Source organism: Pristiophorus japonicus, chromosome 9, assembly GCF_044704955.1.
Source record: "Pristiophorus japonicus isolate sPriJap1 chromosome 9, sPriJap1.hap1, whole genome shotgun sequence".
NCBI classification, from domain to species: Eukaryota; Metazoa; Chordata; class Chondrichthyes; family Pristiophoridae; genus Pristiophorus; species Pristiophorus japonicus.
The window spans coordinates 109,858,812-109,877,032 of NC_091985.1; the positions used below are offsets into that span (position 1 = coordinate 109,858,812).

General features: G+C 43.2%; 1 protein-coding gene across 7 annotated transcripts in view; it reads left to right on the forward strand.

The window, feature by feature from the left end:
* Positions 1-18,221, forward strand: part of arid1b (AT-rich interactive domain 1B) — a 646,010-nt gene that overhangs the window by 579,147 nt on the left and 48,642 nt on the right. For all 7 annotated transcript variants that reach the window (XM_070889678.1, XM_070889679.1, XM_070889680.1 and 4 more), the window contains 2 exons: positions 2,290-2,422; positions 6,095-6,267. In XM_070889678.1, the coding sequence (XP_070745779.1) occupies positions 2,290-2,422; positions 6,095-6,267 (306 nt within the window). The remainder of the gene's footprint in view (positions 1-2,289; positions 2,423-6,094; positions 6,268-18,221) is intronic.

Here is an 18,221-nt window from a genome sequence, read left to right on the forward strand (position 1 = left end):
AGCTCTTGCTGAGTTTTGCTCCCATGGGTACGAGGACCACTCTGATTACTCGCCCGAGCAGCCATACTTCATTTGTAAACTTGTCAGCAGGGCAGTTACTGTGTTCTCAGCCAATTACCACTCATGCACTTTTCCCAAAGGTTTCTGCATAGTGATCAGGAGGGGTAACCCCAGTTATTCTTTTTCCCCCCTACCTAGCTCTGGGATGCTGAAGTTGAGTCTCTCTTGCTGCCTGGCAGCATGAATCGTAACAAAACATGCCTCTTGTCTTCTGACAGATGATGTCACTGAAATGTCATGTGCTGAGATGGGGAAATTCCCAGAGCAAGATAAATTAGATGGGAGGGATCTTCAATATAAACAGAAATGACCTCCAAATGACCTCTGATCAATGCAGATTAACTGCTGATCCCGTGACATTCGGCTCCTAAAACTGGGGCAGTGAGTTCATGCTGAGCAAATGATCTTCCCAGCATGATAGCTGGCTGTATAGTATGTGAGCATACTTAACCTCCAGTAACCTTTCCTTTGTTTACTTTAGTGAATACATTGTAGCTTCTGGCAAAAGGTAGGGAAGGATATCCTTGCAGTGTGCCAGCTCTTTATTAGGAAGGGTTTAATGGTCTGATTTCACATGTTCTGAAGTAAAAATATTGGCAGGGCATGTGGGATTTGTATGAATGAATCAAATTCTATTAAACTGCTCTGGCCCAGGGCTCCTACTCACTTACTAGCCAGATTATTTCCAAAATAATTTTCTGTTTAAACTGTAACAAATTAAACCCAGTTGATTTAATCAGTCCCAGATTAGTATTTTAAGGACAACGTATAAGAAACTATCAGTAATTATTATCTTTATCATAGGAATCCAAATAGTAATTCTCAGATCATAATCTGCCTTTTATATGTTTTATATTTTTCTTAGGTTTTCCCTTTATTCCATTAACAATTTTCATGAGCCAGATGAGAGGCACACACCATGGCATAGAAACAGATTTTACCACATGTCATTGTATGCCTGAATCATAACACCAACACCCTACATCTGATGTGTAGTCCAGCTATTCTATGCAGGATATAGTAGAATCTGTGGGGGATTTTCCATAGAAATGATCTAATCTTCGTGATGCTGAGTCTGTTGGGGATGGAGCAGACCACCTATCTTTCTTTTCACTGTGTGCTTGTCTCATTTTTTGTCTTTAGTTGGTTAGAAAGGAGGCTTCAAGGTTTAGTTAGAATTTATTGGGATGTGTACCATACTTTATCATTCTGATGTTATTTCATGTTGAACTGGATGTCAGCCTATGTTTATACCATTGAATGTTCTTGTAGTTTTTAGTAGTGTGGAATGAAATGTATAATTATTCATAAAAAAGGTGGAAATATTAAAACTCGAAAATATTTTAACATGTGTTTCATTAGGTAAGATGAATATTTCATTTTGTGTGGTTGATGGTCAGTATCCAGTTTAAAAGCAAAATATGTTGAAGTTTGGGATGAACTAATATTTTTTGATACAAAGAAATGATGTTTAAATTTTCATAGATCTGTCTGCTTTTATTTTCATCCTTCTTTCTCCCTCAAACCTTCCACCGTCCCCCCAGCCCGTCCCCGCCCCATCGAATACAAACAGTCAAACTGTGAAACTGTCACCTCTAATTGCAGCAGTTCTCTTGCAGTGGATTTATAAATGTATGTTCTAAAAGGGGAATTGATCTTTATCTTACTATTCTCTCTCATTCGTTGTGCATTTCCCTTGAGTATTTTTCTCTAACATTGATCTGCTGCAGAGACCAATTGTCTTCACGTAGCCATTTTCAGCGTGGAGAATAGAGTGGTACTAAATGCTCCTCAACCACTGGCAGAAACACTTGGTGATTGGACAGTAGGAGAGATAGTTGAAACAGGACATGTTGATTATCTCCTGCTACTCAGTGTGGAGCTCCCCCTCCATGTGATGTTCCAGAAAGTAGCCTCGAAACTCTCAAGCTTCTTGCATCTTCAGAACACAACTGCGGGATTGTTGTCTGGTTATAAGGCAGATGTTCAGCCACGAATCTCATAGGAAGCTTGATTATTTGTGTGGGGTAATAAGGCGTGGAATGTCATTTTTCATTATGTAGCATTCCTGTTCTATCTACACTGTGAACATTTTCAATAATAAGGTGCCAGAATTATTTTATACAGATTGGCAAGCATTACTCAGTAGTTGTAAATCACCATACAAATCAATTAGTAGATTCACAAGCAATATACAATATAGAAAAAACTCTCTCTCTCATTTTATAGCAGGTTCAGGTTCCTTGCAAGGACCGCAGACGCCACAGTCCACCAGCAGCTCAATGGCGGAAGGTGGGGATTTGAAGCCGCCAACGCCTGTATCAACACCACATGGACAAATGACACCCATGCAGGGGAACAGGTATGGATTAAGCAAAACATCATAACTGTTTTTGTTGGTATTGCCTAATGAGAAATTAATTACTTTTGCCAAGCTAGAAAATGTGGAAGCATTGGATAAGCTTTATGCTGACCTTTGGAGTCAGATCATCGATTTGAGCTGCTAATGCCATGGGCAAGATATTCTGTCCTGCAGAAGTGTTTACGGGAAGTGTTCAAACTGTTTTTTTAATAGTATGGTTAGAGTAGAGCACGTACCATGTAGATTTACCAGGATGATACCAGAGATGGTATCTCTGTGAGGAAACACCAGCAGCAGGTTGGGGCCATAAAAGACAAGCAGCCCCTGGACAGCGTGGCAGCATACCACTTCAGGAAGCAGCACGAGCTGGTGCAAGAGGGCGATGGCAGTGAAGGGGGCGACTGGATTGGATGTCAGCAAAATCCAGGTCACTGATTGGAGTGTGGCAGGTACAGCAGGACCGGCGAGATCAGGGCGAAGGAACGGCGAGTGATCGTGGAGCGATGTGTTCGGGGCCCAGCAGAGGCAAGGCCCAGGGGCGGCACGGGCCAGCCCACACTGCAATGCGTGCGCGCACCAGATCCATGCAGCAGAGCAGGTCTCCAGTCATCTTGGCTAATCCTTGCCACTGGACCAAGACCTAGCTCTGTCAAGCCCGTGTGGTGGTTGGTGTGCAACGGCCACCACACGTTAAAAACATCCACGCACAGGCATCTTCCACCCTTCAACATGTAGATCGGGACCTGGAATATTAGATCCTTCATCGAAATACCTATGAATTCATCCCTTTTTGATGGGGAAGCAAGTCATCCTCGATACGAGGGACCGCCTAAGAAGACCAGAGATAGGAAATATAGTTATGAGGAGAGAAGGCTGTGAGGAGTCTTAATAACTAATTTTAAAATTGTGATGAGTTTTCTAGAAAAAAGAGGGAATGACTATTTGCTCTAATTGTAGGGAGTGGTTATGATCTAGAATGCACTGCCTGAAAATGTGGTGAAAGCAGATTCAATAGTAACTTTCAAAGGGGAATTGGAGAAATTTGCAGAGCTATGGGGAAAGTGCAGGGGAGTGGGACTAATTGGATAGCTCTTTCAAAGAGCCAGCACAGATACGATGGGCCAAATGGCGGCCTCCTGTGCTGTATGATTCTAATTGGGAATTCAATGACAAAGGAGCATCAATTTTAAATGATCACCAAGAGATTGGGGAAATTTCTTCATACATAGAATGCTTTGCCACTAGTAAGTTGTATTAATTTGAAAAAAAAGATAGACAGGAGAAAGGAAATCAAAGCTGTATTTAATTATTTTTCAACATAATTGGGCTTCAAGCTGAAAACTTTTTTTAATTTAAAAAAAAAAGCCAACCCATGGAGGCTTGAATTTATTGGATCTGGAGCACTTTAAGGATCAACACTAAATGGCTTATTCAAAGACCCATCTATGTAATACAAATCTTTTGTCTGCTAGCACTTCCTGTCAACTTTTCCCATTATAAATTTCTATATGCACATTTATAATAGAAACTGACAATGTAAACTTATCACATTGTAATTAACATTAAAAAAATGAATTGAGCTGTTAACGAATAAAACCTGGCAAGCCAAAGATTTTATGTATCATTTAGTTGACAGACTTAAATAAGCCTAAATATTAGAACACCAAAAATCATTATGGTGTAGACTGACTATTGAAGAATCCTTGCACACCAAAATTAAAGAAACAATAGGACATCCAACTTTCATGCCCAAAGTTTCCTTGACAGGTTCTGGTTTAAGGGGTAATTCAAATACTTTACTGTCTGGTGCAGAACAGCATTGCAAATATAGTGTATATATAAAATAAAATAAAATTGTGCTGTACTGCCATCTTATTTTTAAAAAATCTACCTTGAAATAATGATGAGCAGTGGGCCAGAACATACGCATGTCATGCCCAATTAACATCCACAGGTAGCTCCCTTTAAAGTTTGACCATTATGGTTTGTAATGTGTGTCATCGCACAGTACTAATTGGAGCACTACTGTTGGACTTTAATTGTCTGTGACCACAGTATTGGTTGAGGTCACTGGATTCCTTCTATAAATACGAGTGAAATGAGCTCTCAGCAGTCTATCTCTATCTAGATCTAAAGCCATGTCATAACAATTTTTCAGTTCCTTGGGGCATTGATAACTGGCTCTAACTAGCTTAGAGTGGCATTCGGCCTAATGTCAGGTCAGGCCAGTTCCAGCCCTTGTCTACCACAACAATGGTGCAAAAGTCTAGTGGATCACTGGCAAAGATTCAATGTGTTACATTTCTTGTCTCTTTTGTCTTTTATGAATTATGCTTGTATCCATCTAGTCAATTTCAGCTGGAAGGGTAGAGCAGTCTGAACTCTGAACATTCAATGACCTCCACAGTCTCAATCAGACCTACTGAGCAATTGCTCAACACAAGACATAGTTCTATCAGAATGAAAAGAGTTAGACATTTTCTTTCATAATCACCATCCCTATTTCCTGCCCATTGGAAGAGAAGGGACACGACTGCCACTTGGTCTTTGTACTGGTGACCCAAATGTAAGCTGGCAAAACCAGCTGAATTGAGTGAACTCACATTTGGGAGCCCCCTTCAGAAATCAGGAATGCAACTGGCTGAAGTAGTCGACTGATTTTTGATTGACCATAAGAACATAGGAAGATAGAAACAGGAGTAGGCCCTTCAGTCCCTCGAGCCTGCTCCACTGTTCAATTAGATCATGACAGATGTGTATCTTAACGCCATTTATCCACCTTGGTTCTGTAATTCTTAATGCCCTTCCTAACAAAATTACATCAATCTCAGTTTTGATATTTTCAATTGATCTAGCATCAACAGTTTTTTGGGGGAGAAAGTTCCAGATTTCCACTACTCTTTGTGTGAAAAAGCACTTCGTGACATTACCCCAAATGGCCCAGTTCTAATTTTAAGGTAATTGCCCCTTTTTCTGAACTCCCCCTCCAGAGGAAATGGTTGATTTTTAGATACCCTTTCAATTCCTTTAATCATCTTAAACACCACAATGGATTTATTTAAGTTCATTCCTGGGATATGAATGTTGCTGTCAAGGCCAGCATTTATTACCCATCCCTAATTGCCCTTGAGACAGTGGTGGTGAGCCATCTTCTTGATCCACTGCAGTCTCTGTGGTGAAGCTACTCCCGCAGTGCTGTTGGGGAGGGAGTGCCAGGATTTTGACCCAGCGACAATGAAGAAACGGCGATATACTACCAAGTCAGGATGGTATGTGACTTGGAGGTGATGGTGTTCCCATGTGCCTGCTGCCCTTATCCTTCGAGATAGTAGAGGCCGTGGGTTTGGGAGGTGCTGTCGAAGAAGATCACCCTTAATCTTCTATACGCAAGGGAATACAAGCCTAGTCTATGTAACATAACCTCACAACTTAATCCTTTTAGGCCCGGTATAATTTTGATGAATCTGTGCTGCACCTCATATAAAGGCAATATAACCTTCCTGAGGTGCTTGCCCCAAACAGAACACAGTACACTAAATGGGGTCTAATCAGAGCTTTATAAACAATTTAAAACATTGAAATAAAAGCAGTTTAAAATGTTTTTAATTTGTCTGAAATTATTGATCTGTATGAGTTTGCGAGTATCAGCTTCTCTATTTTTAATTTGAACAGGAATAATGCAATCAGTGTGCAGGATCCTTTCTCGGATGTTAGTGACCCAGCATTCCAGAAATGGGGCTCCATGACGCCGAATACACAATACCAATCAGGCATGAATATGCCTGAAATGATGGGTCGAATGTCATATGAGCCCAATAAGGATCCCTTTGGTGGTATGAGGAAAGGTAGTTCATTTTCTTTTAATTGTCCAACTTTAAAACTACAATGGAGATGTGAAAATAGCACTGAGGACCTACGGCAGTCATTGCACAAGAACATGCAGAGAGGCTGAGGGATCACAGTTAATCTAAATATATCTCACTCATTGAATTAAATGTATTTTGATAAGGGAAACCTTTCTGTGTACCAGAAATAGATGTAATCAGTGTGACCAGTTGAAAGCATGTATGTATATAGATATTTATAGATCTGTTAATGGAAAGAGGATCTATTTTGTAAAATACAGTTAAATCCTGTTAGAAATGTGTGCACATCTAAAAATAAATGATACATTACCTTGATTGGAAATTCCCATAAAAAATAATCATTTAAACTCTGCTACATAATTTTAAAAGGAATCAGCTGTTGCCTAGTTCTGTGTAGTAATCATTCTATACCTGTATGGAGGGTATGGTGAAGAGGGTTTGTCCTTATCACCCACACCTCTCCAGTGTTTATACCTGGGGAGAATCTCTCTCATATTTTTCTATGTTGTGCATTGATTGAAGATGAAATAAGTACAAATACTTACAATAGTGTGACGGACTGTCCATTATGAACCTTCCACATTCTTGAGATGCAGATAGCATCATAATTTGTCATTACGGTATTGATGTATCTGTGGGGGCATCACAGCCAAGTCCAGTCATATCCTCATCCAATGTCCATACATACACAGGGGTCAAGTTTCGGCCTGAGTTGCTCCTGTTTTTTTGGAGCAACTGGTTTAGAATGGAGTATCTTAGAAATTGCAATTCTCGGCATTTAGTTTGCTCCAGTTCGAGTCAGTTAGAACTGTTTCATTTTGGAACAGATTTTTTTTTCCAAAAGGGGGCGTGTCTGGCCACTTACACCTGTTTTGAAAGTTTAGGCAGTGAAAACTTACTCCAAGTTAACTTAGAATGGAGCAAGTGTAGATTTTTGAACGCTCAGAAAAACCTTGCCTACACTTAGAAAATCAGGCATAAGGAAGAGAGATGGGGGGAGGGGAAAGGGAAGTTTACAAACATGAAACACATCACTTTTACAAATAAAGAGCCATCATCAATAATAAATGATAAATAAATCAATAAATCAATCAAAAAAAATTAAAAAATAAAATTAAAAATTTAAAAAAATCAATAAATAAAAAACTAAGGCCCCAAGTTTCCACATGATTTGCTCCTGATTTTTAGGAGCAATTGGTGTAGAACGGAGTATCTTAGAAATCGGAATTCTCCACATTTAGTTTTCTGCAGTTCTAGTCAGGTAGAACAGTTTCACTTTGGAACAGAATTTTTTTTTCAAAAGGGGACGTGTCCGGCCACTGACGCCTGATTTCAAAGTTTCCACAGTGAAAACCTACTCCAAACTAACTTAGAATGGAGTAAGTGAAGATTTTTGTACCCTTGAAAAAACCTTGTCTACACTTTAAAAAATCAGGCGCAGGTTACAAATTAGGCGTAGGGAACGAGGGGGGAGGGGGGAGGGAAGTCATTAAATTCTATAATCAATCCTTAGTTATACTTATACAAATATTATACAAATAAATCCAAGCTGAATAAAAATTTATAAGCAAAGAAAAGATTAAATAAACCATGTTCCTACCTGTGTGAAAGTGCTTCAGGCAGGCCTTTCAGGCAGGGGTGTGGCGTCAGTGTCTCGACGGCAGCGGCAGGCAGCAAGCAGCCTTTAAACTGAGCTGCGGTGCTTGAGGCAGGCCTTCATTCCCCGCGAAGATGCAGCACTCGTACGGACTTGAGGCCATTCGGCCATGGGATTGCAGCGGCGTCAGTGGCTGGCCGGGAGCCGAAGAATCAATGCAGGACACACGCAGCTCATTAAGGTTCTTGAGGCCATTCGGCCACACTTTAGGGGCGGCGTCAGTGGCTGGCCGGCAGCCAAAGGTACAGCAGCAGCCTTCGAGCTGTGAGGGGGACTGAGGTCATTTGAACAGGGAGAGGCAGCCAGATAGACAGTTTTCTTTTTAAATTTGCAGAATGGGTGCTGCATTGTCAACACCACATATTATGCAATGGTTTGCCATCAATTCACTGCATAGGAGAGAATTGATTAGAGCTCACCGCACCAGGAACGTCGTAGCCCGTAGGTTGATAGGCAGGAGACCTTACCCACATCGACAATATCGAACCAGGCGCTCGTACCTGGACATGAGCGAGGCTGATTGTGTGAAAAGGCTGCGTTTTCGCAGAGAAGTTGTCGCTGAGATCTGTGATATGGTGAGAGCAGATTTGCAGCCCAGAAGCAGAAGGATAACTGCCTTGTCTGTTGCAGTGAAGGTAACAGCTGCACTTTCTTTCTATGCCTTGGGATCATTTCAGGCTACAACTGGAGATGTGTGTGCCATCTCTCAACGTGCAATATATGCCTGCGTTTACCAGGTCACGGCTGCACTGTATGCGCGAAGGAATGACTTCATCAATTTCCCAATGACTGCACAAGCGATCCATGAGAGGGCTGTGGGCTTCTTCAGGATTGCCGGCTTCCCAAAGGTACAGGGCTGCATTGATTGTACCCACATAGCCTTGCAAGCACCTGTGGAGGATTCTGAGCAGTTCCGAAATAGGAAAGGTTTCCACTCTATCAATGTGCAGCTCGTGTGTGACGACAAGCAGCGCATCATGTCAATCGATGCGAGATACCCTGACAGCATCCACGATGTGTTCTTCCTACGCGACAGCGTTATATCTGACATGTTTGAGCAGCAGCCAGAAGGGCAGAGCTGGCTACTGGGAGACAAAGGGTACGGCCTGACCACCTGGCTCATGACGCCCCTACGCGTGACACGGACAGAAGCTGACCGTCAATACAACATGGCGCACATTGCGACGCGCAGCATCATTGAGAGGACCATTGGCATATTGAAACAGCGATTCCGATGCCTGGACCATTCCGGAGGACAGTTGCAATACTCTCCTCAGATTGTCGGTCACTTCACTGTTGTGTGCTGCATGCTTCATAACTTAGCCATCATGAGGCAGCAGGAGCTGGTAGTGGAACCCGAAGACCCACGTGAGGGTCCAGTGCATGATGATAGTATTACGGAAGACCAGGATGTGGATGATAACGACAATCAGGAAAGCATGCAAGTGCCTGATGCCGGAGCACGAGGTTGGAGGAGGGCCATCCATCGTGCCCCTTTAACGATTGCTCGAGACTTGCGCCAGCAGCTCATCCGTGAATGCTTCAACTACTAATGCCTGAGGGCTCTGTGACCACTTTCGCATATGGACATGTTTATTCTTTGCAGTTGTTCCTACGTTGTGTTGTGTTAATGGAACATGAAACAGTTTTAATGAAAAAATATTTTATTGAAAAGTTAACGTCACTCTAATAAAATATTTGTTGTATCAAACTATAATTTTTAATATGACTCTTGAAGATCACTTAAAAACTTTAAGATCACTTATAAACTTGTAAAGTTACAAAAGTTACAAAACACTTTCTATGTGAAAAATGTTACACTCTGAAGAACACTTAAACTTCAGGATCACTTTTTAGGTGCAAAATTAAATAAGATACAGAATGTGAGAGCATTTACACGATAAGATCACTTGAAAACCCTGAGATCACTTATATGTTGTAAAGTTACAAAACTTACAAAACAGTTTCATTGTGAAAAATCTTACACTCTGAAGAACACTTAAACTTCAGGATCACTTTTTAGGTGCAAAATTAAATAAGATACAAAAAAATGTGAGAGCATTTACACTATAAGATCACTTAAAAACCATAAGATCCCTTATAAGTTGTAAAGTTACAAAACTTACAAAATAATTTTAATTTGAAAAACGCTACTACAGCTACATCAAGAACAAGAACAAAAGCAGCAAAGAAAGGCTGCAACCATGTCTCATCCATATCTCAGTGAATGTTCACTTCCTCATGGGGGTGTCATTTGATTGGCTGGGCTGTGTGCCCTTATTGCAGTAGCTACCTCAACTAGGCCCACCCTGACGGTCTGTGCCGACACTTGCATGCCTTCCCTGATGGCCTGTGCCGTCGATTGCACTCCCTCGGACATTCCCTCCCTAAGTTCCCGTGTCATTACTGCTATTTCTCCTGTCAGGACCGTCAACTCTTCACCTACTGCATTGACGCCACCGATGAGTGATCGGGTAAGCTCATTGGTCTCCATACCCAATGCCACAATCTGAGCCGCATCTGTTGCATGCTGCATCTCAGGAGAGCGTGTCTCCAATCTCCTTCTCCTCTGCCTGGGTCTGCCTCGTGGCACCACTACACAGGGAGGCGCGGGCACGGACGGTGGGATGCTCGGTGTTGCAAACGGCACGACTACACAGGGAGGCGCAGGCTGGGACTGTGGGACGCTCTGTGTTGCAGACGGCAGAACTAGAGGGAGAGGCTCGGGCTGGAACGGTAGGACGCTCGGTGTTCCAGACAACAGCACTCGAGTGCGAGCCGTGGGCTAGGATGTTGGACGAATGGGTGTAAACTGCTCCATGATATCAGCAGCGACACTGGGACCCGAAGCGTCGGAATCAAAACCATAGTAGGTGGAACCAGAACCTATGCGAGAGGGAGGCGCAGGCTCGGACGGTAGTGCACTGACTGTAGAATGCTGCATTATACCAGCAGCACCACTGGGACCCGCAACATCGGAAGCGAAACCATGGAAGGTGGAACCAAGACCTATGCTAGGGGTTGAAACTCTGATGCCCCTTGATGGGGGCTCATAAACATTAAATTGGAAGCTCTCCCCTGCAGACATTTCAGTCATCGCTGCCATCATCCAGTCTGGTTCGTCCGCAGCTGGTTGTACTGGTTCTTGTTCTGTACCTTCAGGATCCTCAGGGTTGGCAGCAGCAGCAGCATCATCATCATCATCATGTTCTGCAAAATACATCAGAACAGTCAAATGCTTAACAGCAAGGGAGGGGGCCGGATGGGTGGCATGAGTACTCTCACACATAGCAGGCCAGGCAGCAGGTTGATTTAAAGGGCCATGATGCATTTTCAGGACTTACCCTCTTCCTCGCGTGCGGGCCCAGCTTGTGCTGTACCGATTGCTTTACTCCATGTCCGACTCATCATAGCAGTTACCCTCTGTTCCAAGGGTGTCAGTGGATGCAGATTGGGCGTGCCTCCTCCTGTCCGAGTTGCCTCCCTTTTGTTGTGGGCCAATTTCTTCTGCAAAGAGTAAAATATAACTTTTTACAGTGTGTCAGTCTGCAAGGTGGGACATACAGATAGCCAGGTTACAATTACGATTAAATTAAAAATGGGAAATATTACTTACACTAACTACTTGACCAAGGTCGTGCCATTTCTTTTTACACTGACTTCCAGATCTCCTGGTATGCACCACTGCGCAGTAATCTTCTGCAACTTGGTTCCAGCGTTTCTTCATTTCTTTTAGTGGCACTTTTATGCGACCTCTGTTGCTGGTATCTAGCTCCTGCCATCTCTGCTCAATTACGTTGACTAATATCTCCACTTCCTCATGCAAGAAATTCTTTGTTCTTGGTGGACGTTGATCCATTGCAAAGTTGAATTGGCACTCTTATTTCTCAAAACACACAGTCCTTAATTTGTAGGCACTGGTTCTGCAAGTTTAGCAGTGAAAAGCTGAATTCACTGATTTCAGCAGGTGATTTATTCAGCAGTGCTGCTAAAAGCACTCCCTCACACACAGAAATATCAAGAAAATTAAAATACAAGCCTTTGCAGGGGTCCATGAAACAAATCTTAACTTTTTCTGCAGCATTTTTAAAAATGGCCGAGTGCCAATGTTTACTTCAGACTGCACGTGCGCGAACGCTCCAACGCGCACGCGCAGGGTTGCCGGCACCAAGAAGCCTCATTTCAATTGTACCCGCCCCCTCCTACTTACAAAATCGTCGCGAGTGGTAGGCTCCGCCCCCTGTGCGCCGCGCCAAGCAGACATCGAGCTCCTAATACCGCACTTTTTTTCCGGCGCCGTATTCGGTGCGAAAAACAGGCGCCCAGCTCTGAGGTGCACCTTTTTCGCCGCGTGTGGAAACGTGGGGCCTAAGTTTCTACTCACCGACTGCAGCACCGGGAGCCATCTATCAGCGTGCTGGGATGGGCCCCCCCCAGTGTGCCTCTCTCTATCTCTGTCAGTGTCTCTCTCTGTCTGTCAGTGTCTCTCTCTCTCTCTGTCTGTCAGTGTGTGTCTCTCTCTACCTCTGTCTGTTTCAGTGTCTCTCTGTCTGTCAGTGTCTCTCTCTGTCTGTCAGTGTCTGTGTTTCTGACAGCGAGGGGAGTGGGGGAGAGGAGGAGGGGAGGGAGGAGGAGGTGGGGGGAGAGGAGAGGGAGGGGGGGTGAAGAGGGGGGGGTGGGAGCAGCAGGCAGCGGAGCGGGAGCTGCGGGTGGGGGGAGCAGGAGCTGGGGGGTGGGGGAGGTTGTGGGGAGAGAGCGGCAGGCAGCGGAGCAGAAGCTCGGGGGGGTGGGGGGGGGGGAGCTTGGGGTGTGTGGGGGGGAGTGGGAGAGAGCCAGAGGGAGCGTGAGCTGGGGGGGTGGGGGGGAGCCACAGCCAGAGCAGGAGCTGGAGGAGGGAGGTGCAGTCCGATGTGAGCCTATTTGGCCAGGGCTAGGGACGGCGTGCTTCAGGCCCCTCTCACACAGTTTCGGGCGCCTGGAGCTACTGCACATGCGTGCACACTGTAGCGCGCATGTGCAGCGATCCCGGCACTGTTTTTAACGCAGGGACCTGGCTCCGCCCCCCACAGCTTGTGCTGTGCCGCGCTGAGGGCCTGGATCGACCTGAGGGAGTGGAGAATACCGAGATAAGTTTACGGTGCGGTTTTGAGCACAGAAATCAGGTGTGACTCGCAGGGCGAAACTTGACCCCACACTTTCCAGCATCAGCCCCTTTCCCTAGCCCGGGTTTCCAATTCCAATTGTAGCACTTCCGTTTCTCATATCAGCTAGCTTAGCACAGATCAAGGATCGATTCTGGGATCTTCCTGTTCAATATGACACAGTCTGCAATGGTCTTGCCAACTCAGTCATCAGAAACCTCAGCCTGTTTACAGTTAGAATCAAATGCACTCAAGCTTGACCCTGCCTTGTGGGAATGATTTCAGTTAAATGGATACTTCCAATGATTGCTTGGTCGAATCCAAATCCTTTCTATCTTTGCTAATGCAAAGTAACATAAGAACATAAGAAATAGGAGCAGTCGTAGATCATACGGCCCCTCTAGAGTAACCTGGGTGACACATGACTACTGGAATGCAAAACCATCTGTGATTGGTGGGCACTATATATGTTTTGTCTTATTTGTCTTGGTTTTAACTGAGATTTGTCCACAGTCTGGATTTGTGAATAATTGAGTTAACATATCTGCCATTTTCTGATATCCCATAATATTTCTACACAACATTTCCCTTATTCAGTTTTTAACACTGTCTACGTCTTAGTTCAAACAATCTATTACCTATCTAGGTATCATTCGAAGTTTAGTGTCTGTAAGAATATAGAATTGTATACCTGGAGAGAGGATATGTGTAAGACTGCAGAGGCCTCTAGTGCTGCAAATTCATCTATGCTAACCAAGTGGCACCATAGGTCACATGGTCAGGATAGATCAATTTTAACCCCAAACCAGAAACTGAAACCTGGCATGACAATTCTCTGCCAATTTCATCTTCAACCTGTATGACCGGTACCAGAAATATATTTAAAAAACCAGATGAGTGCTGTAAAGAGTTCACCCACCAATTCTTTGTGCATCCCCTGTGACTCTAGCCATTCGACTCCACTGACAACCTGTCTCTCACCTGCATTCTTTGCCCTAACCTGTCTTCAATGCCCTGCCTTCTAGCCATTATCTCCAGTGACTCAGACACACTCCACACTCCATTCTGAAGCAGCTGCCTGCTGCTTCAGAGTGGAAGCAGACGTTTTAAGTGCCCTCATTCTTGATGAGCTGATTTCCAGGTAGCCAACCCTACAGCGTCTTAAAACAAAATGAACTCAAAAGCAATAGGATTTGTGCTGTGCCAATCAGCAATGAGCAGAGCTCCAGGAGATCTGCTAGAAGCTAAGATATTCTTGTTTCCATTTCTAATGCTGCATATTTTCACCCTCAAACCTGTCAGGTGTCAGCCTTGCCTCAGAGGTTGCACTCTTGTTTCTGAGTCAGAACGTCATGAGTTCAGACCCCACTCTAGAAATGTGAGCACTGCAGTACTGTACAGTTGGCTGACCGCTGCAGTACTGAGGGAATGCTGCACTGTCAAAGGTGCTTTGTTTCAGATGAGATGTTAAACCGAGTTTGCCTTCTCAGGTGGATGCAAATGATCCATGACATTATTTGAAGAAGAACAGGGGAGTTCTCCCGGTGTCCTGGCCAACATCCCTCAACCAACATTACTAAAATAGAATACTATTGGTGGGACCTTGCTGTGTCCAAATCTGCTACTATGCTTGCCTACATTACAATAATGAATACGCTTCAAAAGTACTTTTTTTTAGTCATGAAGCACCTTGTGACATTCTGTAGTCGTGAAATGTGCGAGATAAATGCAAGTTCTATCTATCCAATGTTTTTTAATTATTATCCACAACTAATGGATAGTAATCAGTAGCAAGGAAGTTGGTCAGTTTTCCTTCCCTAACCCAGGTGCACTGCGGCCAGGGAGTCTCCTGATCTGTATAGTTCAGCTGCTCGCTGAATAAACACACTGAGTCACTGGGAGCACCCTGCAGATTTTCTTTGGCCAAATAACTTTCTCAATAATGCCAACTCACATCTTCTCATAAATCATGAGACAAACTCTTAAAAATCATGAGATTTGGTAAATTATGAATTGCTGTTTTATTCTCACATAAATCATACATAGATTGGTAGTTTGTTTATAAACCTCATTAGTGACTTTAATTCATCTCTAACCGGTCACAGCTCTTTATAAAAACTATATTACTGCATCCGAAAATGCTTTACAAAAAACCTTTTAAAAATCCTACTAGTTATCACCATGCTGCCAGGCATCTCAGTTTAAGGTTACGATGACTAATATAAATGAGTTATACAATTAAGCATATATATTTTTTGGCTTGGCCCACCTGCCAGCAGGAAGAGGCGAGCATTCTGCTCACTGCATGTCTGTTTGATACCTGCTGTTAAAATCAAGCCTCAACTCTTGTGAACCAATACCAAAACCTACACTATTATACATGCTCTGTCTGAGATAGTCCACAAGTAACAATGCCTTTTATCGTTGTTTTTGGCCAACACCATAATCTCTGCTCCTTGTCACTGACTCCATCCTCCTCCCCAGCCACTCATTCAGGCTGAACCAGACAGTACGAAATCTTGACCTCTGTTTGATCCACAACTGAGCTCCAAACAGCATAACTTCTGGTTTCCATCTCTGCAATATTGCCTGCTTCTGCTCTCACCTCAACTCCAGGACTGCTGAAACTCTTTATCCATGCTTTTGTCACCGACAGAATATTTTTCTCCATTGCGCTCTTTATGGCTCTGACTCTCCAATCTCCATTATTTCTGGCATGTCCAAAACTTAGCCACTCTTACTCTTTTCTGCCCTCAATCCTGTTCACCCATTATCCACATTTTCACAAACTACCTTTGGCTGTGTGTCCCCCAACACTTTTTAAATTTAGAATCTTTGTCGGTATCTTCAAATCTCTTCACAACCTCAGTCCAACTTTCTGCACCCTCCTCCAGTTCTATACCCCCTCTTGCATCCTTTAGCCTTTTGATTCTGGGCTGTTATGCATTCCCAGTTCCTTTGCCTCACCATTGGAGGCAGAACCTTTAGCTGTCTCGTCTCTCTTTCTCTGGAACTCCCTCGCTATGCCTCTTCACCGCTTGTTCTCTTCCCACCTTGAAAAAACAGCTCAATGCACTATGTGCAATTTTAGCCAAAATAAAATGAAGACAATTTAAGAAAATTAATGTCTGATTCCTTTGACTTGATAGCTTGCACATTACAATTTTTCAATGCAATGTTTCTTATACACTGTGGCCTTTGTGCAAGATTTAGTGTTCATATTTCCTGCACCAACCTTCATAAACTATTTCCCCTTTTTGCTGCAACTTCGCACACAGCTTAGTTTCTGGATTTCACACAAGGATTAAAGGAAGCCTTCCGTTGCACACCTCATAATTTTGAACCATAAAGAACTGTTTTGACACCCATCTTGTACGCCACATACTTAACCTGCATTGAAACTTTGTTATATAAGAAAGATCAAAACTCCTCAACCAATTAGCGGACAAGCAATTAGCCCCACCCCCTCCCCCTGGATCATCCTGCAGGGTCAATCAGTCAGTGTCTTACTGGCACAGTTACACCTCCTTTATGCTTTGCGAAGATTCCATCAAAATGTACCTGTCAATCAATCAGTGTCCAGGTAATGGGAACCCGTCCCCTTTCGGAATTGGAACACTATATATAGACTAGAGGAGTGCGGGCGTTTGCTTTTTTTTCTGTACAGAAGTTCTGGTTTGGAATTAACCATTCAACTCGCGAATTTTCTGAGGTGAATCGCAAGTTGGAGGGATTTTCATTAAAAATCGCGTGATTCGCGATTAATTCGGGAGAGACTGCTTTCTGCCTGTCTGTTCCCCACGAGTGATGGAGTAAAAGTTGTTTATTACCCTTATTACTAAATTGACTTGAGACAGTTATGCTACATAATCTTGTTATATGCTACGTAAAATTATTCTATGCTTCCATTAAAATGTGGATTGTATGTTTACTTTTTTGGTCACTTGTACAGTCAGTGTCACATGATCAACTCCATGTGCCTCCTTTAAAATCTTAAAAAACTGAACCAAATGTTATCCCATGTTCTCCTCCCCTCCCCTCTTGCTGTCAGTTAACAATTAAGTGCTCAATAAGTGACATTCCAAAAAATTAGACTTATGAACATAGGAACAGGAGTAGATTATTGACCCCTTGAGCGTGTTCCTCCATTCAATTCAAGACTGATTGGCAACCTAAACTCCATATTTGGCCCATATCGCTTAACAAAAATCTATCAATCTCTACCACCTTTTGTGTGTAAAAATGTTTCTTAATTCCACTCCTGAAAAGTCTGGCTCTAATTTTTAGACTATGTCCCCTAGTCATAGAATCCTCTACCAGCGGAAGTCGTTTCTCTCTAGTTCCCCTTAATATCTTGAAAACTTGAAGCAGATCACCCCATAACCTTCTAAATTCTAGGGAATACAACCCTAATTTGTGTAATCTCTCCTCGTAACTTAACCCTTGGAGAGCGGGTATTATTCTGATAAACCTACGTTGCACTCCCTCCAAGGTGTCCAGAACTGCTCATAGTACTACAGGTGTGGTCTTGTATAGCTGCAGCATAACTTCTATCCCCTTGTACTCTAGTCCTCTAGATATAAAGACCAGCATTCCATTAGCCTTTTTGATTATTTTCTGTACTTGTTCATAACATTTAATAATCTTAATGATTCTATGTACCTGGACCTCCACTGTTGTTAGCTTTTCACCATTTAGAAAGTACTATCCTTTTTAGGTCCAAAGCGGATGACCTCACATTTGCCTATATTGAAATCCATTTGCCACAGTTTTTTCCCCATTCACTTAATCCATTGATACCCCTTTGTAATTTTATGCTTTCATCCACACTGCCTACAATGCCACACATCTTTGTGTCATCGGCAAATTTGAATATATGACTTTCTATGCCATCCTCTAAGTCTTTAATAAATACTGTGAATAGTTTTATGCTGTCCCTCACCTCTTTAGTTGTCCATGGCTGTTTTTTATGGCACGTAAAGTTCTTGCCCCTCAGGGTATCATCATCATCATAGGAAGTCCCTTATGTCGAGGATGACTTGCTTCCACGCCAAAAAGGGCTGAGTTCAATGAAGGACCTGATATTCCAAGTCCCAAACTACATGTTGAAGGGTGGAAGATGCCTGTGTGTGGAT